The sequence below is a fragment of the Mirounga angustirostris genome, unplaced genomic scaffold (assembly GCF_029215605.1).
Source record: "Mirounga angustirostris isolate CCGP_5_RB_7025 unplaced genomic scaffold, mMirAng1.0.hap1 SCAF_5, whole genome shotgun sequence".
NCBI lineage: Eukaryota > Metazoa > Chordata > Mammalia > Carnivora > Phocidae > Mirounga > Mirounga angustirostris.
In genome coordinates this window covers 140,217,112-140,239,295 of record NW_026991713.1, presented here as the reverse complement: position 1 = coordinate 140,239,295, position 22,184 = coordinate 140,217,112, and the positions used below count along the sequence as shown (strand labels likewise).

The 22,184-nt window shown below is 59.6% G+C and overlaps 1 protein-coding gene and 1 long non-coding RNA gene across 8 annotated transcripts in view; both read left to right on the top strand.

Annotated features, from left to right (window-relative positions):
- Window positions 1–22,184, top strand: part of LMF1 (lipase maturation factor 1) — a 96,995-nt gene that overhangs the window by 64,413 nt on the left and 10,398 nt on the right. For 6 of the 7 annotated variants that reach the window (XM_064592276.1, XM_064592275.1, XM_064592273.1 and 3 more), the window contains exons 6-7: window positions 736–816; window positions 13,172–13,339. In XM_064592276.1, coding sequence (XP_064448346.1) covers window positions 736–816; window positions 13,172–13,339 — 249 coding nt within the window. The remainder of the gene's footprint in view (window positions 1–735; window positions 817–13,171; window positions 13,340–22,184) is intronic. The other variant, XM_045874621.3, reaches the window with a different exon arrangement.
- On the top strand, window positions 8,497–10,054 carry LOC135364520 (uncharacterized). The gene is made up of 2 exons (XR_010411776.1): window positions 8,497–9,160; window positions 9,290–10,054. It is a non-coding gene; the product is annotated as an uncharacterized LOC135364520 (long non-coding RNA).

The following is a 22,184-nucleotide window of genomic DNA, read 5'->3' as shown; positions in this document are numbered from 1 at the left end:
CTGTCCCTGCTGATGGCTCACATGTTTGTGGGGGGCTGGGACCAGGTCTCCCTGGGAACGAATTAACTCTAGGGCACTCGGTCAGAGCGACCTCATCCACTTGCCCATGTATACCGTGAATGCCTGCCAGCTGCCCTTTCCCTCTCGTCGGCTGCAAAAACATTGACACGCCTGGAGCGCCACCTGTCAGATGGGACGTTTTCTTCCGTGTCTCCCACCCCTGGCTTATGGTTCCCATACAGGAAAGTGACTTGTACCTGCTCTTGTGTAAAAGGTGCTTGCGACAGGCTCACGCCTCTTCTGGCTTTTCAGTCCTGAATGTGTCCAGTAGATACCGCCTCGGGAGGCCTGGGTGTGTCCGCGGCTGTGTCATCTGTTAACCAGCCTGGGGGCAGGGACGTCCCACAGATGCTGTGCTTAGCAGGGTATCAGACTGGAGATCTCCCCGCGTCCCTCCAGACTCCCCTCCCCTCCTACCCAGGGGCCCATGAGTCCCTCCTTTGGTCCTGGAGCCGATGTCCTGTAAAGGGCCAGAGAGGAAATGTTTCTGGCTCTACAGGAGGGAAGGGGGCCCCAGGGGCTAAGCTAGGAGGCCCTCCATTCTGTCCTGACCCCGCCACAAGCCCACAGTGGCCCCCAGCAGCTTGTGGGCAGGGCCCGTGACTGTCCAGCGTGTGCAGAGGGAGTGTGTGCTAGAATCCCCTTGGTGCCAAAGCCTGCTCTCTCTGCCTGCAGGTCTTGACCAGGGTGGATACAGGGCCTGTAACTCTGATTTCGGTCCACAGAAGGAGTCTTGGCCAGCAGGGAGAGGACCAGGTGAGCCCACACAGCGAGGCTGGTTGACACCCACCCACTCCCCAAGCTGGGTGCGTCCCCAGAAGGGTTTGAGTCAGGGGACACCAGGGCAGAGTTCCTGCATCTCCGCACACAGCCCTGGGCAGGATTTGGGCAGACGGTGGGCCTGTGACCCATATCCTAGGGAGGGGGCCAGGCACCTGTGATGTTGGTATGGTGTGAGGTCAAGGCCACTTGAAGTCGGTCTTCAAGGACAGGCTGAGTCTTGGCTCAATGACCATGTGGGGCCCTGGTCATCAAGTGGTAGGCCTGTGGCCTCCGGGTCAGGTCCCTTGGAGGAACAGAACCACTCTGACTCTGTCAAGAAGCAAGGGCCTTCCTTCAGTCGATCTTGTTTCCACACGCTCTGTAAACTAGGGTGAGGTGAGGAGTCAGGCCTGGGACCCCCCGTGCTGTTAGCTGCCTGCAGAACCCATTGTCATCTGCCTGTCAGGGACCAGGATAGGGGCCACACGGCCTGTCCTCAGTGACTTGGACCCCTCCAGTCCTTGGTGGGTGGCAGCAGGGCCTGCCTCATTCACTGTCAGGACACCACTGGCAGGAGCCTCATAGGAGGGACCTGCTGGGGACAGTGGTGGGGCCGATGGGGCGCAGCACATGGGTGAGCAGGAGGGAGCGGCTTCCGGCTGAGACGAAAGCCCAGGCTTTGCTCGTAGCTGCTTCTACTTCACCCTGAGCCGGTCTGCTCACAGGCATGCTGTCCACATGGTGTGTTACCACAGCGAGGCCTTGCAGGGAGGTCGTTGGAGGTGAGCCCTGACGCCCCAACCCTGTGAGCCCCCCAGATCCTGCAGGGAGTAGGAGGCCAGCAAGAGAGGCCCTCATGTGACACCACAGGCTCACCCCCATGTCCCCCATCTATGTCCTCGCTTTACCTACACGTGGCCGTTGGGGGACTCAGTAGGAGCAGAAGAGGGGCTGGGGCAGCACCAGCGGGTATGTTCATCAGCCACCATGGGGGAGAGAAAGGGCAGCGGACCTCCACAGACATGCCCAGGCCAACCCACGGTGGCCCTGAGCCGCCATGGCAAAGCCAGTCACCCCTGAGAAGGAGGTCCCAGGAACCGTCGTCCCCAGGCTCATGGGTTCCGCCGGTGACGCCAGCGAAAGCATCCATGAGGAAGGCCGCAGGGCCACCCGGCTGCCAGGCGCTCGGCAAAGGAGGAAAGGAAAATGCTGCTGCCAGGCGGCGGCTCTGCGTCCCGTCCAGGCCGCCGTGAGGTGCGCAAGCCTTCTGCGCGGGGCAGCAAGCTGTCAGCAGTGTTCAGGTCCCCAGGTGACCGCCGCACTCAGTCCAAGTTAGTCGGGATGCCGACTTGTTAACTTTGGAAAGCTTTGGTTACCAAACGTACACCTCAGTGACTCACGCACGTTGGACGTACACACGCAACGGAGCAAGGGCCTCCGCCGCGGCTGGGGGTATGCTGTGAGGAGCATGTGGTGCGGTCGCTAAGCTGCCGGAGTCCCGCCTCGCTGGAGGCTTGGCAGGTCCCACCTGCGGCCCTTTGGGGGGTCGGGTCGGTGCCCCACCCCAGGCTGTGCGAGAGTTGACCGACACGGACGCCGTTGTTTTGCTCCAAAGTCCTGCACGCAGAGCTGACCCTCTATCTGGGGTCACCAGTCACTGTCTGCTCCCATCACCTGTGAGGTCTGCAGCCTGTGGCACATTGGAGGGGACTTTGTGTCATATCCTTTGCGCCTCGAAGCCCAAGGTTCAAGCCTGTGCAGGGGCAGCTAGCTTGTGGAGCCCAGACGCCGCGGCAGGCCCTTCAGGAGCCGGGGTCCGTGCCACGCGTGGGGCCGCATGCCCACAGTCACTGATGCGCTCCCCTGCGTCCATGTCGTAGGGTGCCCGCAAGGCTGTCCACACACATGGTGCCTCGTCCTGCTCACCCCCGAGGGCCCACTGAGCACCAGCCTGGCCCTTAGCACTGACTTCCTGCTGCCCGTTTCTCTAACTGGGAACCACCTGAGCGTCAGGGCAGCTTCAGCCAGGTTTACTCAAGATTTCCCCTTGGTCTTGTGCGGTCAGGAAGGCCTCTTGCCACCGGTCTCGAACGCACCTGTTCAGCTATGTTGAGGTGGAAAATGGTTCCTTGTCACGGTGGTAACAGTTCTCAGTGAGCACTTGGCGCTCCTAGGCGGGCCATCGGTAGCTCCGTGTCCCTGGACGTTGCTCCTCCCGTCCACGAGCCCCTCAGCCCTGGGGCCCACTGGGAGGGCGCCCAGTGGCTCCGGTCTTTGAGAGCCCTGCAGGCAGGAGGAGAGGAGGGGGCACAGTGCCCTTCATCCTTAACTCCTTGCTGTCCACACCCCTGCAGCACTGCTGCAGCACCTCGTGCTGCCCCAGAGGGCCTGGAGGCTGCAAAGGCGAATGCCCTAGTCCAGGAGGGTAACAGCGACCCTGGGAGCTGGCTACCACGGTGGCCTGGCCTAGGCCACCCTCCCCTACTGAGTGGGATCTCCTCTCCTTTAGTCCCAAACAGCAATCTTAGGGGCATACGCCTGGAGCACATCCCACCCCCCTGGCCACAGTCCCCTTGCAGCTCTGTGCGCTCCGTGGAGGACTTGGGAAATGGGTCGCAAGTCCGTGGTTTCAAGGCCCTGGAGCGGGGGAGTCCTGGCAGATACCACTGAGAAGGTTCGAGTGACGGAGCGTGAGCAGCCCCCATTCCCCCACATGGTTCCTTCTACGGTTTAAGAGGCAACACCGGGCACTGTTCCTATAAAATGGAGCATCTAAAATGTGTTCATCACAGACATAAGGTGCGTAAAGTGCTTCTGAAAGCGTCAGGCCGCTCATCTGCAAGGGTGGGAGAAGACAGGCTGTCCAAAGACCCGGCTCTGAGTGCACGCGCCCCTGCCCCACGTTTGGCTCCCTCCCTCTGAGCCGCATCCCTGCAAGAAAGCCGGTACACTTGCCCTTCGAACCAGAGCGTTACCGCTGGGGAGCGCAGCGGTAGAGACCGGGGCACTTGGGAGAACCCCCGATTCCAAGTTCTCTCTTAGGGATTCTCTTTCCTAAAGTTGACGCAGCTCCGGTCAGGAGGCCGTCCCCCTTCATAGCCACAGGGTCTCGGAGCACAGGGTTGCGCCTGACAGTAACGTGCGTGCACCCCAAGATCAGGATGCCCGCGGTGGGGGCTGTGTCACCTTGAGGGCCACCCCGGCTCCGGGGCCCGTCTCGCGGCCGCGCACAGATGTGCGGTTCACTGTAGGACGTCCCGCCTCTGTGCGCTGGCGCACACCCTCGCTGACAGAAATCTTGGACACAGTCTGCCCGCACGGGGGGCGCGTCTCTGGCTCTGCTGGCCCCAGGTGACACCGATGTCTGTCGCAGCCCAGGGGCCCCAGGCATGGTCCCCCTGCCTGCTCTCGTGACCGTTCACCCAGCTGGCCTGCATCTTCCCCCGCCAGGCGACGCGCACACCACCAGTGGTTGGAAACCCTCGGCCGTGTTCTTCCATTCTGGGGGCGGTTTGTATCTTATCATGGTTTACAACATGCACCTAGTTTCTTCTCCTGGGTTCACATCTGCTCTGTCATAGCTGCGGGAGGGACAGAGGCTGACAGACGGCTGACGTCCTCCATCTCTAACGGCAGGCACTCCCGTCTGCCCACCTGGGGGAGCATCCCAGCCCTACACAAGGGACAGCAGATCGAGGAGGACACGGGTGGCCGCCTGAGGCCACGTCTTCAGCCGTGTTCAGGTGCCAGTTAGCCACAGCTGAGGGTTACTGCAGCCTGGGGCTTGACTGCATGTCTCTGCTGAGACCTAGTTTTCTGCTGTCGTGATTTTCTTTCTCACGACAGAAAACTTCCCAGTAGACAAGTATTGTGACAAACCAACACCCAGGCCATCCCGCACAGATGTGGCATCTGTCCACGCAGGTCTCTTAGCCCCATCACGTCACCGGGAGAGGCAGCCGGAGCCCTCTGTTGTCCCCGGGCCTGGCTAGGCCCCGTCCGGGACACAGGCCAGGCCCTGACGCCGTTGCTCCCCAGCAGCATCCCCGCCCAGGCGCTCTGTGACTGGGGGGAGGCTCGTGGCACCCGCTTCTGCGTCTGCCTGTCTGTCCCCCTCACAGGCTGGAGGATACAGTGTCCGGTTTCCTGATGTTTGAGTTGTCCCCAACATAGATGGGATCACTGGTGTCAAAATGCCTGCGGACACGGACTTGCTTTCAGCGGTAGGGACGTCAGCACCAGCCGTGAGCCACTTTGCTGTGGAATGTTCCGTCTGTCTCCACTTGATTTGCCCAAGTCGGTTGTCATCAGGAAGGAGCTTGCCAGGTTTCCCCAGGTGGTTTGTTTTGTTTTAATAACGTGAACAGGTGGGTTGCAGAGGGGACTGCTGTGCTGCACACGGAACCCCCAGCCAGGGGCAGGTTCCCCCTTCCTGGCCGCACCCCTCCCTCCCCCAGAGGTAAAGCAGAGCTTACAAGGGTCTCAAGGAATCCATTCTACACGTGCTTGGGGTGGGCAGGGCCGGGGGGGTGGGGGGAGAGAATGTAATCCTGTTGCTGCAGAATTGGGGAAATTTAATAGTCTTTTGGTCCCAAGCATGACACGGTCCCTCTCATCAGGGCTGCAAGCAGAGCCGGCTCAGGCATGCCCGGTTATTTCAGACAGACTGGCAGGGCTGGCCTTGGGCAGGGGCTGTGCCCACACCCCCAGAAGAAGAGCAGCCAGATCTGCCCTGCCAGTGGGGGCTGCAGAGGCCCCACCAAGGGTTCTGGAACACCCACCTCGTACAGGAGGATGGTCACCAGCTGCAGCCAGCCCTGCCCCACCTGTGGTCCTTCTAAGCACACTGACCCCAGGGCCCAGGCCAGGCTCTCCTTCCTGGATGCCCGCGACCTCTGCAGCCACGCCAGGGTGCTCACAGGGGTGACTGAGGTGGGCTGAGCCCCAGGGACGGGCCCTGCCGCCCAGAATGGCCGTGCCAGCGGGAGCCTTCCGCCCCTCCCAGGCAGCCAGTGCTGGGCCAGAGCACTGACCACCGTGTTTCACACCCCACACACCCTTTCCAGGTATGCCCATGGCCTTAGGTGCTGCGCCAGTGCCCCCACCCAGCACAGCAGAACCTTCCTCCTGCCTTCCCAGACCAGCCCCAGCTCAGGAGGCTTTCAGGAGGCTTCTGTGTGTGTCTCAGGCCAGGGGGTCCTACCTTTAATTGCAGCCCCAGGACATGGGTTGCCAGCTGTTTTGTACCGTAACTTGATGAGGGTCGGTTAGTCTGGAAGTAATTTGAATCAAGGTTGACATTACCATGAAAGCTACAAATGTTAACTTGATAGAAGCCGTGACTGAGTTACCTCCAGCGGGTTGGGAGTCAGGGCTTATATGCTTTGTCCCTTGGCGGTTTTAGTGATTTTATGGGAAAATGTTTTTTTGTATGTACTGGGGACTGGAGGAGTCAGCGCTGGGGCCAGGAGGGGAACACGGTCTGGCCAGGCGCTTCTGGTGCAGCCCGTTCCCCAGGGTCACCGGGAAGGGCAAGCCCCACCAGACCAAGGCCAAGTCCATGAGAGGCAGGGACACAGCCTCAGGGTCAGCGACGGTCACTGCTGCTAGCACTGAGACTTGAGCCCAGGGCCATGTCACTCCCTGCTGTTCATACAGACCTGTGCTGCCTGCCCCCTCGCGGCCACTCTGGCTTATATGCTCCTAAGGAACTTACCTCACAGCTCGACTGTTTCCCCGACTTTAAACTGGTAACAACCCCGAGGCTGTCATCAGATTAGTGACACATATACTGGAGTGTGTACTCCGTGAAGGCTAGTCAGTCAGTGTGACCGAGTTCCCAAATAGGTGAGAACTTTGCAGGTATCCTTCTGTTACTGATTTCTAATTTAATTCCGTCATTGTCGGAGATGACACGTGTTATAATCTATTCAGGCTTGTTTCGTGGCCCAGAATATGGCCTCAGTGAATGTTGCATTTGAGCCTAAAAAAGGAATGTCCTGTGTTGTGTGAGTGCTCGTGAAGTCAAGTGCTTGATAAGTGGCTTCAGGCCTCCCACGTCCCTGTTTTTGTCTCCTTGTCCTAGCCAGTGCTGAGAGAGGGGCCTGAAATGTGCAGCAGGAACTGTGGACTTGTGGATCTCTAGCCATGGTCGTCTGCGGTTCTGCTCAGTGCGTTTAGAACTTCTGGTACGAGGGCATTAGGTGTCTGAGTGCCGGGACCTCCTCGTGATCCTCTTTCCATCAGCCTTAAGAAACGACCTCTCATCCCTGGTCACGGTCCTTCTGAGGTCTGCTTGTGTGACGCCCCCGCAGATGCTCCAGCTCGCCTGCCACTCGTGTTGGAACGGCCACGTCCTCCCGGGCCTGACTGCTCCCCTCCATGCGCCCTCACCTTTGAAGTGTGTGTCTCGCACGCAGTGTGCACTTGCGTCTTGTTGTTTTATCCAGTCTGACCAATTCTGCCTTTTTTTTAAAGATTTTATTTATTTGTGAGAGAGAGTGTGTGAGGGGGAGAGAGCACAAGTAGGCAGGCAGGCAGAGGGAGAAGCAGGCTCCCCGCTGAGCAGGGAGCTGGACACGGGGCTCCATCCCAGGACCCTGGGATCATGACCTGAGCTGAAGGCAGACACTTAATGGACTGAGCCATCCAGGCGCCCCTAAAATCTGCCTTTCAATGGCGTGTTTTGACCGTCTGCACCAAGTGAGCACTTTGACATGGTTTCAGACCACCATCCTGCTGTTCGTATGCTCTTTCTCCCATTTGTTTAGATCTTTTTTTATCTTTTTCTGCTTCTTTTGAATTACTTAGATGTCTTCTACAGCTCCTTCTCTTTACTTCTCTTGGCTTATTAGCTCTGTTTTGTTTTCGTGGTAGTGTTAGGGTTCACAAAGACTCTTGCGCACGTCACAGCTTTCCTCCAAGTGAGGACTGTGCTTATCCTGTAAGTCGTACGGGACTGAATGGGACCATGACAATGACACTCTTACTTTCCCTCCTGGTCTTCCTGCAGCTGTGGTCACACGATTACGGTACCACCTTGTTACTATTTTTGTTCAAATTATCCTTTGAAACTTGGCAGACAGCCTCCTGCGTTCACCCTCATACTCACCATTTCCAGGGCTCTCCCCTCCGAGTAGACCTGGCCTCCATGTGTTTTCTCTCTGATGACCGGACGTCCCTTACCTTGCTCGTGTGCAGGTTTGCTGCCGGCAGGGTTTTGGTCTAAAGGCCTCTCTCCCCCTTGCTTGGGAGAATCTTGACAGGGACAGAGTCTTAGGTTGGCAGATTCACGTCCATCCTTGAAAGATGTGGCTGTGCTGCCCTCTTGCTGGGATGCGGCCTCTCCCCACGGTCAGGCGGGAAGTGCACCCCCGAGGGGGAGTGCTGGGGCGCAGCTCTTGGGGAGGCACCACCACAGCCTACCCCAGTGTCCAGTCCTGTCCCTGTCCTGTGCGCCACCACCTTTACAGCTCGCTCTTCCTTCTCCATCGTCTGTCATCTGGGTGGGAAGGGGAGGTGGCCTTCGGGTGGCCCCAGCTCCCGAGATGAGCACCCGTGTGGCCACCACTGGGCCCGCCGTGGCCTCACTCAGGACGGAGCCCTCGACCCCGACATCTGGGGCCCTACCCTTCCCGGTGCCCATGGGAAGCCAGCCAACAGCCGTGCGCAAACACCATCAGTCTTCGGGTTTTATCCTAAGACCCTCACCAGACAGGTGCAAGTGATCTGCCCTCTCCTGCCGTCAGGGAACTGCCAGCAGGCAGACGCCTCTGGTGTACAGGGGAGCACCCCCACCCCGAAGACAGATGGGAACTCAGACTTCCCAGTGGCCTTTGTGTGGACACCTCAGCCCCTGGCTCCGCGAGGGGCAGGGGTCCTGGGCTGATGGAGGGGGTGCGACTTCACAGAGTCTCCTGTTGAAACGCAATGTGGGCAGCTTGAGGGTTTGCAGAAACTTGTTTTTCAGACAAGAATTATGTGTGTTCCCTTTCTCATTAAAACCTCAAACACATAGTTTACAGTCCCTAAAATGGGAAAATGGCTGAAAAAGCCATTCTGTCTCTCTCAGACTTAGCACTGAGGACCTGGAAGGGACGGCGCTGGAGCCAACATGAAAGAACGTTGCTTTCCCCAAATCCTGGAACTGTTTTTATCACCCTTCATGTTTTCCTCACCCTTCATGTTTTCCTCATGTTTTTCTTCTTTAAAAGTGTCTCTTCTTAAGGGAACCAGCTGTAGAATGTTCAGGGGTCAGGGCTGGCCAGCTGCCGGCATCCAAACTGAGCGGCCCTCTGGACACTTGGCCGCAATTCTCCAACGAGCTGTGACCACAAGGGTGAGTGTGGCCGAGCTTCCTGCCAGAGGCAGCACTGGGCTCTCCTTCCCCTGCTTTATGGGGTGCGATGTTCCAGACGCCGTTTCCAGGGTTTACGGCCAGATTTTATGACACAGTGTTTTTTTCCAGCTTCAGTGCAAACAAAAATAAAACTCTGTCCCGGGCTTGCAGGAGAAGGGAGGCCTCAGGACCCTCCCCGGCCGTGCAGACAGCACAGGTAGAACTGCCCCCCCCACCCCCGCGCCCAGCAGGTCATAAACCCACAGGAGGAGTCCAGTCCCTCCGCGGGCGGTGCGGGCCCTGGGAAAGTAGAGCCGTACTTTGGAGGAATTCCACGGCGCCTGCGTGTGTGGAGGGCACGGGCCACTCTGGGCTCACACCTGCCGACCACCCGGCCGTCCGGCTGCCCCCAGGCTGCGCAGGCTTCCTGGCGCTGTCGGGTGGGGGCTTCTGCTGAGCAGGTCTTAGTGCTTTACAGGCGTGCGCCAAGAGTTCGCAGCAGCTGCCCCACGGAGATTACCAATTTGGGCCATAGCCTTCTCCTCAAAACCTTCATACACTCCCTCAGCGGTCTTCTGTCTGGGTTCCCGCTGCCGCAGGCGTGACCTGGGGGCGGCGTCAGATGCCCTGCAAGCCCGGTGTCCTTCCCACCCCTCATCCCAGGTGCCAGCCTGCAGAGGACACGGTGAGCCGGCCCCGGGTGGATGGAGCATCGCTGCCCGAAGGTGGGGCTGGCGGCTGGAGAGCCTGCAGGCTGGGCCTCTGCCAGGCCGCGGGGACGGCTCAGCTTCTCCCGGACCCGGACAGACGGGTTATTTCTGCTGGAAAGCCCTGAGGCTAAGCCGAGCGCGTGCTCACTGCCGCTGCCTGCACCTCGGCCTTAGCACCCCTCCACGGGAAGGAATGGACGCAGGAGGCAGCTTCTCCCTGAGTCAGTGAAGAGTTTGGCTTCCCTCCCCAGGCTCCAAGCAAGCACGGCGAGCTCTGTTTATTTTTCTTCATAGACGTGTGCTACCAGTAGCCGGGCCTGCCCGTCCTTGAGCAGTCCTCACCGGATGCAGGAGGACTGCACAGCTCCCGAGAAGCAGATGTGACCCACTGGTGCAGTGACTTCTGAAGGAGTGACTGCTCCGAAGGCCAAAGGGAAGCACGTCCTCTCCCCGCGTGCTTGCTCGTTCTCCTCATGTCTGCATCCTGTCACCGAGCGGCCCCGACAGAGCTGCACCAAGCGGCTTTTCAGAAGGGACCCAGCCCAAGACACCTCTCTGCAGAGCTGACACGAAGACCTTTGTGCTTTTCGGCCAGTCGTGGACCATCTGCGCTGGAGGGCAAAGGACACGGGGCTGCCTGTCTCGGGGACCCCGTGGGACAGTGAACGGGAAGGCCGCATCATGGGACATGCGCTGCACTCCTCCGTCAGCAGCGGCCACCACGTGTCCCATCCACCGAGTGTCTCGGCCACATGTCGGTCCCGGGTTTGCACAGCTGGGGGACTCGGTGTGGCAGAAACCTCAGGAGAGAGCAAATGACCCAGACGCCACGTGGCAGGGGCGCCCTTCACACTCACAGGTGGGAACAGGTGTCAGTGGCCAAGAGCCCCTGGGGCAAAGATGGGGAGACCCCCCCCATCTGCAGAAATCCACTCAGAACACAGGGAGACGCACAGCCCTGTAAGCGAGATGGCGTGGGTGCGGGACAGCGGAGACACAGTCACTCACCTATTTTCTAGTTCTGCCCACGGAGGGGCCCAGAGAGAGCGGCCCTCTCGCCCAGGCTGGGTTCCTACTCCCAGCCTCCCCTCAGAGGGACCAGGGCTCCCCGGGGAAAGCAGCGCACCGAGGGGCGGCAGCAGCAAGGGTTTCAGATGACCCCCGAACATCTTGAGGGCCAGAAAGCAGGGAGAGTCTCTGAAAGTGCTGTGGACACATCAGAATGAGTGGCCGTGAAGAATTAGAGCCCACGTGCCCACACCAGTGCTGATGAACAGGCTGGAGGGACACGACCTTGTGGTAGAAAGCCAGCTAATAAATGCAGAAGGAACAGTGGACCCAGAAGTCACCATTCAGAGGCCAAGGGAGCCATGGATTCTGGCGAGAACCATCCCAGGCTGCTGGAACGCAGGAGGCCGGTCCTGTCAGCCTCAAGGGGCAGGGCAGGGCCTGGCCGACACCCCTCAACCAAGAAGTCCAGGTGGACGCCAGCACACCAAGGCACACGGCCACCCTGGGCCCCCCGGGACGTGCCCGTCACCCCTGCAGGCCTCCCCAGACCCACCCTGAGGGACATTGTGCAAATGCGCTTGTCCGTTTCCTAAAGCTCAGATGGGAGGCTGGCGAGGCGTGGGGGCTGCAGGCAACATGGCCTGGGGTCACCTTTCGTTGAACACACCCGGTCAGGCCCGTGGGGCACAACAGCCCACGTCCCTGCTTGTGATCACCGTGCCGCGAGCGCGCTGGCCCTTCACACTCAAGTGCTGAGGGGCCCAGCAGCTCGCTTCTCTCTGCTCTGTGGTGGGAAGACCAAGGAGCACGGGCACGGAGCGTGGCATTCAGGGATTTTCTTTCCTGTTCTAACTTTCCTCTTGAGTCAGAAATGGTGTCCAAATGGAAAGTTAGCAAGAAAACTCGAACCGGATGGGACAGTGGCTGGCCCTTCCCCCACGGCTGTCCTACCTGGAGCCACGTCCAGCCCTGAGTGTGAGTGGGGGGAGGGGCGTAAGTCCGCCAAGGGCTGCCGTTTGCAGGACTTCCTCTTGCCGCCTCTCCCCGACCCCGCCACCCTGCGCGTCCAGGCAGGAGGCTCCGTGCTCTTCAGGGGACCACGGGGCCGGCGCACCTGGGCCAGCAGCACAGGCACCTCCTTGTGTCCGGGGGCAGGAGAGACTGGGGGGCGGGGAGGTGGGGTGGGCGCAGGACTCCAGGGGCAGCGGCAGGAGCTAAACCATCTGTGACAAGTAAAGGTCGTTTCGTATCAGAAGTGTGTTTGAGTTTCAAAGCTGGAGCCAGGCCAACCCAACAACTATTGCCCATTTGTTCCTTCGGCCCCGGCGTTCCCCTCAGATGGTGTGTGCGTGGAGAGCTCAAGTCCCCAGGAGGGAGAATGGCGGCGCACGAGGCTTCAGACCCCGTGGCGGCGAGAAAAGGAGCAAGGCCACTCACCTGGGCTGGGGTCCCCCCACACCTGTTTTCGAACGCCCAGGGTCCCTGACCTTGGTGCGAGTGGGGGTGGGGTGGTGGGTGTGCTGGGCCGCACACCGTTCCCGGAATCGGAGCGCTCTGGGTGCCGTTCTTATCTGTGGAGCACCCCTGCCCTTCACTGATGGCTGCATGTCCTCACCCGGGCGTCCCCTCTGGCTGGGAGTGCACCCCCCCCACCACAGCCTTCTGCGTGGCCGGCTCCCAGCCTCGGCTGCTGCCAGGGGTCTGGGGGAAGACTGGGCCGCTGCGGTCAGAGGCACAGGGCCCGTCAGCTGGGCCCTAGGGCGGCCAACACCACGGCTGAGTCAACACGCAGGCCCCCGGGATGAGCCGCCCCCACCCCCCTCACACATGCTTGCAGGCTGTTCTCAGGAACACACACAAGGCCGGAACCCCCAGCTTCCACCAGCCTCCGAGCGGAAATCTCCGCATGTGACTACATGTGAGCACTGGCCTGAAACCTGGGTTCCCCTAGTGCCCATCCCTTTGCCCCTGGGTCTCTAGGACCCTCGGGGTATCCCGAGGGGTCAGCATCAGAATTACAGGAGATCAGGCAGGGAGAAGGCGCACCCCAAGAAGGCTGAGATGCTCGGTTCCATCACCCTCCCCCCACCAACGCCAGTCTGGCATCTTGGCCACAGGCATTTGAGCTGCCGGAGAAGGGTCCACAGGACTGGCGTCCCCTGAGCCTTTCCCGGCCAGGATGCTCTCCTGGGACAGCCAGTGGGCACAGGGTGGGCAGGGCCAGGGTAGCAGAAGTCCCCTGTGGGGTGGAGCTCCAGGCTCAGCTCACGGACCTCCTTCTGTTCCCCAGACGCAGCCAGTACCCAACCCTGTGGCCTACTTCCTGCACCAGTCCCCATGGTGGGTCCACCGCTTTGAGACGCTCAGCAACCACTTCTTGGAGCTCGTGGTGCCCTTCTTCATCTTCCTTGGACGGCGGATGTGCATCCTCCATGGGGTCTTACAGATCCTGTTCCAGGTGAGCCCACACCTGAGAGTCACCCCCGTAACTGTGTCCCCGAGATCAGTCTCTCTGCTGGGGGGACGAGGCAGATGGCCCAGGACCTGCTCCTCCCTCATGGCTAGAGGATGCGCCTGGGAAGCCCTCCGCGGTGGGTTCTAGGAGTTTCCTCTCATGGTTACGGTAACCCCTCTCACAGGTTAGCTGTCCAGCCGTCGTAAGGCAGTCTCTGAGGAAGAGGCTGGCGGGGTTTTATTTCTAAGTGGACAACTGTGCTGAGCCCTTAGCCCCGGGGTGCCCCAGCCCGCCACTCTGCCCCATTCCTGCACCACAAGCCCCCCAGCCTCCATCCCCGTAGAACAGGCCCACTCCCCAGTGAGCGGAGGCTCCACCACTGACTTCCTCTGGGGCCTTGACAGTCTCCAGCCTCTCCTTTCCCTAAACTGGGGCATCTACTTGCTGACCTCCAAGAAAAACACTGTTGGGACTTTAAATTCCTTTTTTTTTTTTTAATTTAAAGTCACTTAGCCAGCATATAGTACATCATTAGTTTCTGATGTAGTGTTCAGTGATTCACTAGTTGCTGGGACTTTAACCTCCTCTGTCGTAGCTGATTTGTGGGGGGACAGTTAGCGAAGTGCACAGACCGGGAGCGTTGTGGGGCGCACTGTGCCCGCTCCACTTGGCCGAGGTGTCGGGGGTTGTCGGGCCGCGCCCCCTCGATTCCCGTGTCCCACGTACAAACAGCCTGTTCTGTCAGTGGCCGCTCCGGGGGTTTCCAGGTTCTCGCCGTTACAAGTAAACCTGCTATGGCCGCGTGTGTGAGGGGAGGCCCGTGAGCAGGCGGGCGTGACCTCGAACGGCACCGTCTCCTCTCCCTCCAGCCCGGGAGCCCCACTTGCTTCGCCTCCTCACTGGCTGTGCAGGTATCTGCCTTTGTCGTGCGGGCCGTCGCGGTGGCTGAGGGCCTGACGGTGGGCAGTGGTGCGCAGGATCCAGCGGGACGCGAGCAAAACTGATCCCCGCGGGTTGGGGCAGGAGGTTTTGTCCACACTGGGGTGTGTTCGCACAGCCTCCTTGTCTTTGTTGATACTGTAAATGGAATTTTCACATAAGACATCTTCCTCTGCGCTTCCTCTGCGGCACGAATGTCCCCGCAGTCGTCAGGTGTGATGGCCTCTGGGCTGATCAGTGCCCATCGTCACCTGGCTGCTCACCCCGCGGCAGTTCCTGGGGCAGCGGCAGCAGCGCTCAGCTAGTGGGGCTCGCTGTGTCGCCGCCGGCGGTCCGGGCCCTGTCCCCGCGGCTCCTGCCATGTTCTCAACTCCCACAGCCTAGGGGAGGCTGGTGGAGGGTGCGTCGTGCGGCGTCTGTTTCTAGTTTACTTCAGGTACTGTCAGTCACGAGTGGATTTCCGCACCCGCTGTGAGAAGATCACTTTCTGCGCCCATAAGTCGCTGACGTGGTGCGACAAGGCTCCCCTCCCAGGAGAAACTCCGCTTGGTCACGCTGTGCATGCGATCCGTCCCTGGGGATGACATGCCGGTGTGGGTGTGCACGATGTGTGGCTGCCGGTGTGTGAGGTCCGTTGGTGGCAGTGGTCCGCCCGGTTCTGCTCACGGTGCTTCTCCTGGGGCGCAGCGTGCAGGGCAGAGGCAGGGCTGCTGCGAGACGCGGACTCGGCCCCACGGGGGCTGTTGGTCAGGCCAGGCTTGCATGTTGTTTTCCTGGGTACTGGGCCTATATCGCAGCAGACCCTATGGGGACCGATGTGAGCTCTTAACTAGCAGGTGCACACATCTCAACTGGCAGTTTGGGACTTATTTCACATCTTTGTGTTTCCTTTTATTCCTTTCAGCTGTTCTCGCTGTCCCACTTTAGATTTTATTTACTTGACAGAGACACAGCGAGAGAGGGAACACAAGCAGGGGGAGTGAGAGGGAGAAGCAGGCTTCCTGCCAAGCAGGGAGCCCGATGTGGGGCTCGATCCCAGGACCCTGGGACCATAACCTGAGCCGAAGGCAGACGCTTAACGACTCAGCCACCCAGGCGCCCCTGTCCCACTTTTTCTAATTCATCAGTTACACAGTTTCTTGCAGGTGAAGGCATACTCCATGCACAGACTCCAAGTCCAAATTCCACCCCTGTCTGGCTGCCTCGGCCGCCTTAAGGCTCTGCTCTGGCCGGGTCCTGCCATCTACTCTTGCCACTCCAGTGCTTTAGCTGTTGTTTCGTTAATACTCTCTTAGATTTACAGAAAGACAGAGCACAGGGTGTAGACGGTCCCCACGTTGGTGTGTCATGTGACACACTAGTTACAACCTTCAAGCCCAGACGGACACCTGCTCATCAGTGGAAGTACAGAGTTTACTTCAGGGTCACCTGGTGGGCGTTGTGCATCCTCTGGGCTTGGACAAATGTATAGTGACAGGTGTCCGTCGAGGTGTCAGAGTCCCTTCTGCCCTGACAACCCTCTGTGCTCCCGGACTCATCCGCCCCTCTCCTCAAGCCCGGGGCAGCCACTGACCCTTTGCCATCTCTGTAGCTCGGCCTTCTCCAGAATGTCACGTGGCTGGAGTCGTCTGGGAGATAGGCTTTTCAGACGCACCCCTCACTTAGTAACATGCATGTGAGGGTCCTCGTCTTCCTGGCCTAAGAACTCACTCTTCTATGGTCTGGGTGCATCACAGTTTACACATAAACCGACCAGACTTGACTCGAGGGCAGAGCCATGGCTGGGCCGGCGAGCCCCCACCCCCACCCCGGGCGGGCAGGGGCATGGTGCTCCATGCCTGCCCGCCCGCCCGGAGCCCTGGGCTCCCATGGCCCTGAGCCAGCAGGAGGCAACTCCAGGCAGAGGCGTGAGCAACCCTGACAGGGTCCACCAGTGTGGGCACCACCTCGTGCCGGACCCTTCCCTGCTGTCCCAATTCCAAGGCAACTCAGAGGATCCTGCCCTGCACAGCAGTGCCAGGAATGTGGGTCTGCTCGGCTTTGTGCTCACATGGTGGAGAACTGCTCTCGGGTTGTGAGGCGTTTGTTAGCCACTCCCCGCCCGCCAACCTTAGTTGCTTTTCCAGGCTTTGGACCACTTGGGACCCTCTCCAGGCTCTAAACCTGCCTGGGCCTGTGGGGACTGGTTTCCACCTACCAATTTCTCTCCCCAAAACCCGAAGCCTGGCTTTGACGAATGCCAACAAGAAGCAAACTGTCCTGTCGCTTAAGAGAGTAAGTGAAGGAAGTTTGCACCACCAGAGCAGATGTAAAGGGTTCGGCTCCTGGAAAGTGGAATTTGAACCGGGGCTCTCAAAGTGCCCTTGTCCACAGTGCACTTGGCAGGGGTCCTACTTCAGGGTGACCACTGGCTAACTGGACCCGGCTCGGCAGCAAGTTGGAATCCCGGCCCAGGGCACCAGTGTCTCCATGGCACGCAGAGGGGCTCAGGGCTCAAGTGTGGATGGCTCCCAGCAGCCATGTGGGTGGGCCCTGAGCCGGCTCTGGGGTCTGCTGCCGAGGTGGGTAATGGTAGACAGTGGGTGGCACAGGAGTGCAGGGCAGCCCGAACTGGATCTTGTCAGCCTGCAGCTCTGGACGTTATTCCAGAAGACCGGCCCACACACTAGCCTTCCATCCCCCAAAGGCCCTGGGAGCCCCGGGTCCAGGCACATCTCCGGGGTAGCGCTGTGGCTCTCCGAGGCCCGGTCTGCTGCCAGCTCTGCAGAGCAGAGAGGACAAATGGACAGCTGGTCCAGCTTCCTCCCAGGCTGTGTGGGGTCTCAGGCATGGGGGCTGCAGGGCACAGTATCTCAGGGAGCACTGCGCTGTGCTGGGGGGCCGGTCACTGTTGGGAACAGTGCAGTGTGTGGGGGTTTATGCGTTGTCCTGACAGGGGCCACGCTTCTGTCTCTGCACCCAACACCCCGAGGGACATCTCTGGATGTTTGTTTCCGTTCATTCCTTCAGGAGAGGGTTGAGGATGTGAACATGCTCCTTTCCTCCTACACTCCGTTTACACAGCTGTTCCGGAGGGTTCTGCAAGGCCACAGGTCCGTTGTCTACTTGGAGAGGTGCACGTGAGAATTAATAGGCAGGCTGAACTGCCCGGTCCTAGACGCCCCTGCCTTCTGACGTCAAGCCTTGAGGCTAAGGGGGAGACCCTGGCAGGGGCAGTGGTCGGGTTCTGCAAGCGCTGGGACCAGACACCCATCCTAGCGTGGGAGCAGGTGCTCACTAGGCAAGTGGCTCCCGGTTGGTGCAGAGACTGGTCTTATATCCCAGACTAGATTCACCTCCACCTCCTGCCATGTCCTGCTCCTTCCACCCTCTGTGACTTTGGCCAGAGTCAGGACAAGGTCACAGTGAGGGCCATCACCATGGCGACAGGCACAGAGAGCTGCCTCCCCCAGTCCCCGAGCCACATGCCCAGAGTTGGGAGTCCTGGGATAAATGCCCGGGGCTCCTGGCCACAGAAAATTGCCCATGAGCACGTGTCCTCTGTGAGAGCACGGGCGCTGAGAACGCAGCTTGAGAGTTCCAGAAACCCATCCCCTTCCTTTACGGGGGGTGTTGCATCACCCAGGACATCTGCTCAGCATCTCCTGGGCCCAGGATTCCACCCTCACAGCTCCGCTTCCTGCCTGCTTACTGCTAGCCCTGGTCTCCAGCAGCCTGCTCCGCGCCCACCCACAGGCGCACTTTAGGCTCCACGGCCGGTGTGAACAGATGGACCAAGGGTCTGGTCCTCTTTGGCAGAGGCTGCAGCCATGCCAGGAAAGAACAAGACAGACAGGATCCCTCAGCACATGGGGAGCCATGCACTCAATACCAAATTCCATTTTTCTTATTAAAAACAACCATCCAGATGGATGGGGGGGGGACACAGCCAGTGTGTGCCTGATGAGGGCTCTGCACCCCCAGGGCTCCATCCCTCAAACTGTGCTCTGTGGAACCCTAGTTCCCTGGGTCGAGGCCCCGCCATGTGAATGTGACAAAGTGGGGGGGCAGGAAACAGGTTTGTGCCAGGGCCCCCCCAGACCCACCAAGGGAGAGCTGGGCAGGCCAGAGGCATCTAGGGCCTGTGGGCAGCCTTTCACCACATGCTCCTATGCCCTCACCCACATAAAACTGTCAGACCTCGAGAATCCTGTTGTGCCAGAACATTCTGGGTAACGGACTTGTGGACCAGGCATCAGGGGCCTTGGCCCACCCCAGGCCTCTTCCTGCCACATCCAGGAGGACAGAGCCTCCCTCAGGAAGAAGGCCTGTGTCTCCTGCAGCATCCAGCAAGGCTTCGGGGTTGGGGCCCCTCTGTCTGGTGATCACAGTCAAGGGGGAACGGGGGAAGCCAGCTGTTTTTTTCAAAGGCTGGAGAAGCTCCCCCCGCCTTAGGGAAGCATGGAGCCCCGGAGCAGACTCTGCAACAAAACGGGGGGGCCGCCAAACCCCAGTCCACTATGAGTGGTGGGCCACTGAGGGTGGCCTGGGCTGTCTGCCCCTCCAGGAAGGCTCAGGTTAAGGTCCCACACCGAAGCCCTTGGGAGCCAGGGTACTGCTGAGGGAGTGGCCAGTGGAGGCTCCTAATGGCGCTTTTTCCTGGTATGCTTTTGTTGTAAGTGGAGGAGAACAGGGATTTGTGCCTTGCACCCATACCACGGTACAGGGTTGTCCCTTACACAATGATCCTTTAAGGAAACTGAAAAGATGTTCAAAAGTTACGCACAGATTCGGCATTCCTGACTCAGTGTCCCTGCGTACAGACCGGGGCCTCCCCGGAGACTGTGCGGCATTTGGAGAGGCCGCCAGCGGGCGTCTTTACCTCAACCAGCACCCCTCAGGGTGTTTTTGCCACCGTGGTGTCGGAGCCTGACGGTGTTCTTTCGGCAAAGCTGTGCCCTCGGTCTGTGCAGGGGTCCCCCTGCCGCGCTCACCCTTGCTCGCCATGTGACTCTGCCCCTCCACCCGCCCAGAAGATTCTTCTTTCTCACTGGTGTTCAGCGATCTGGGTCATGTGTGGTTTCATAGGCTTCTCTGATCTGTGCGTTTATCATTTTTGTCAAATTAGAATTTTTGGACATTATTTCTCGGTGTTTTTTCTGCCACCCTCCCTTGCTGGGACGTGGCACACAGTGTGTCAGGCGCCGTGTCCCACTTCACTCTGTGCTTCGGTTCAGAAAGCGCCCGCACCTCCGCCGACTCTCCTGTCCCTGCATCCACTCGTCGCTCCAGTTCTTACGTGCCCTTTTCAGCTCTCAATGTGCGTGTGGTTCTTTTTCACAGTTTTCATTTTTCTCTTGTTTGTGATGACGTCTTCTTGTAAATCCCTTACTTTATTCATAGTAGCTGTTTTGACATTCTTATCTACTAGTTTCAGATTTTCTCCCGCCTCTGATTCTGTTCTCGTGAGCCTTTCTCTGTCCCAGCTGTGGTTCACATGTCTGCAGATCCTGACGGGCCACCAGCCGCCGTGGGCTGTTGGTGAGGGTGTGGACACTGTGTACTTCTCGGTGCTGAATTCTTCCCTGCCAAGCAGCTCACCTACTCACGAGTCCGTCTCATCGTGCCGGGGCAGGTCTGACTCAGGCCTGGGCCTCGCGGGGTCTCTGCTGTGTGCCTGGCTTTCCCCTAGGTCTCCACCCACATCCTGTGGGGGCTTCCATGTGCCTATGACTCCGTGGCTGGCAGACTCAAGGGCAGCCGGGCCATCCCTGCAACTACTGGTCTGTGTGCTTCCTTCCTGGCACAGCGCCAGCCAGCCACCGTGACCTCCCCAGCATCAAGCTCTGCCCTCCGAGGGTTCCTTCCCTGGGCTGAGGTCCACTAAATGCCTCCGGGGAGAGCAGAGCCTGGCGTGGGTCTGTGTGGCCACCCGGGGTCCAGCGTTGCCTGCTCTGTCCCCCGTCCAGCTACAGCACTGCTACCTCCAGGCCCTTTAGCCTTGAGAAGCCAGTCGCCCTGGATGCAAAGCCAGAGTGTTCCTGGGGCCCCTGATGATGAGGCAGGACGGTCATGGCCTTGGGCCACAGAGGCTGGCCCCACTTTTCAGGGATGAAGGGTCACGGTCAGTGGTGGCACTCCAGCTACCGAGGGCTCTGCGTGAGTTGAGAAACTCCCAAGTTCATCCCTGCTGGGCTCTACGTGGTGTAAGTGGAAGGAAGGATGTGCTTGAATGTGTGATCAGATTATTCCCGGGAAGCAGACAGGATGGAGATGCTGGAGGAAATGGAAGGGGCACCTTGGACAGGGTCTCTAGGGCTCTCCTCTGACCCTGTCCTCCCTGTTGGGTGTTTGCAGATGGAACTTGGGGAGGCCCAGTGTGTGGGCGGACAGTGGGCCACGTGGTTCCGCCTAGTTCTCAGGGGGGAGCCAGACCCCGTGGCTGGGCCCTCCTTCTCCATATGGTAGCTGCTGTGCAAAAACCATGTGACCACCCTGCTCCCACAGCCTGACTTTGTTCCAAAGAGGTGAGTGGGCGACCCCCCATCTGGGCAGCCCCAGAACATGACAAAAATGCCTCACGTGCCGTGCCTTCCACTCTCAGACTGGAGGCGTGGCACTCCACGGACCACTTTCCCCGAGTTTTCCATCTTTCAATTGAAATGCTTACACCATCTTAACTTCTAATTTATCCTGGGACATGAGAGACCGCCAGAGCCTGCACATCGCTCCACTGGGGTGTCCTGGACCCCCTTGGGGAGCTTCTGTAAGGTCTACCAGGAAGCCCTTGGCGCTGCTCAATCTGTCTGTCCTCCCTCAAGAGTTTCTCAAACCCATCTTCTGAAGATTCCCATCTGCTTTTCGCCTGGTACTCCTATGGCTGTGCTTCCTGACACAGGAGCGCCCTTTCAGATTAGCGGTTTTGGGCCTGGGTTTCTGTAGGGTCTCAGTGAGGCCGTGAGGGGCCGGGGGCGAGACTGTGTCTCCGTATGTGCGCAGGCTGGGCTCGTTGCACCTGCAGAGGTTGGCCCACGGCCACGCCGCTGCTGGGTTTTTCACTGGTAACAGTGGTCGTGTCTCCGGGAGGTACGAGGCTCGGAGCGAGGGTGCAGGGCTAGAGGTGGGTGCCGGTGGTCAGCAGTGCGAGAGGGGCTCTGAGGGTCAGGTATGAGGGTTCCCCACGTGCCTGGCGCCCCACCCAGCACGAGAACAGAGTTTGGGAACGCGCCCCACTAGGGCTGTGGGGGAAGGAGGCAGGGTCACTGTCTCAGTTGCAATCGGGCGTACAGAGCAGTGGAGGGAGCTTCTGCCACCACCCCCCCCCCACAGCCCCAGAGAGCTGCACCAAGACCACCAGTCCCTCAGTGTCCTGAAAGGGGTCCAGATAGAACAGACCACCAACCGACACCACACAAAACATGAAAACTTTCATGAGAAGGTGCACAGAGCTGCCAGACGGCCAAGACTCCCGAGAGGAGAAGGCATAGCCGAGCTTCAGGGACACTTGCTGACACAGCTGGGAGAGAATGGGGAGCTGAGCGGAGTGTCAGGGTCCTGCTGGCCTGGGGAGGCACAGGGATGCGGCGCTCAGCAGACTCCGGGGAGGAGCCTGGCGTGCCCAGAGCAGCCCGCCAGCTGGGACCACAGCTGTGGGAGAGACTGCAGCCCAGGGGCTGTTAACGTCGCAGACAGTGAAGAATGAGAAATCATTATTTGGGGGCTCAGAACCAAGAACACCAGTTTTCCAAATTAATCCTGAGAGAGCCATGAATCCACACATCTCATGTCACACCTTGTAAAAAGCCGTCGTAATCCATAAAACTGACACGACCCATCGAAAGCACTGCTCCTCCTGCCAGACCCTCATTAGGTTGGCGTCTGTGACCTCACATTCCTCCCCGATCGCCAGGATCAGGACCCGGCTGTAATG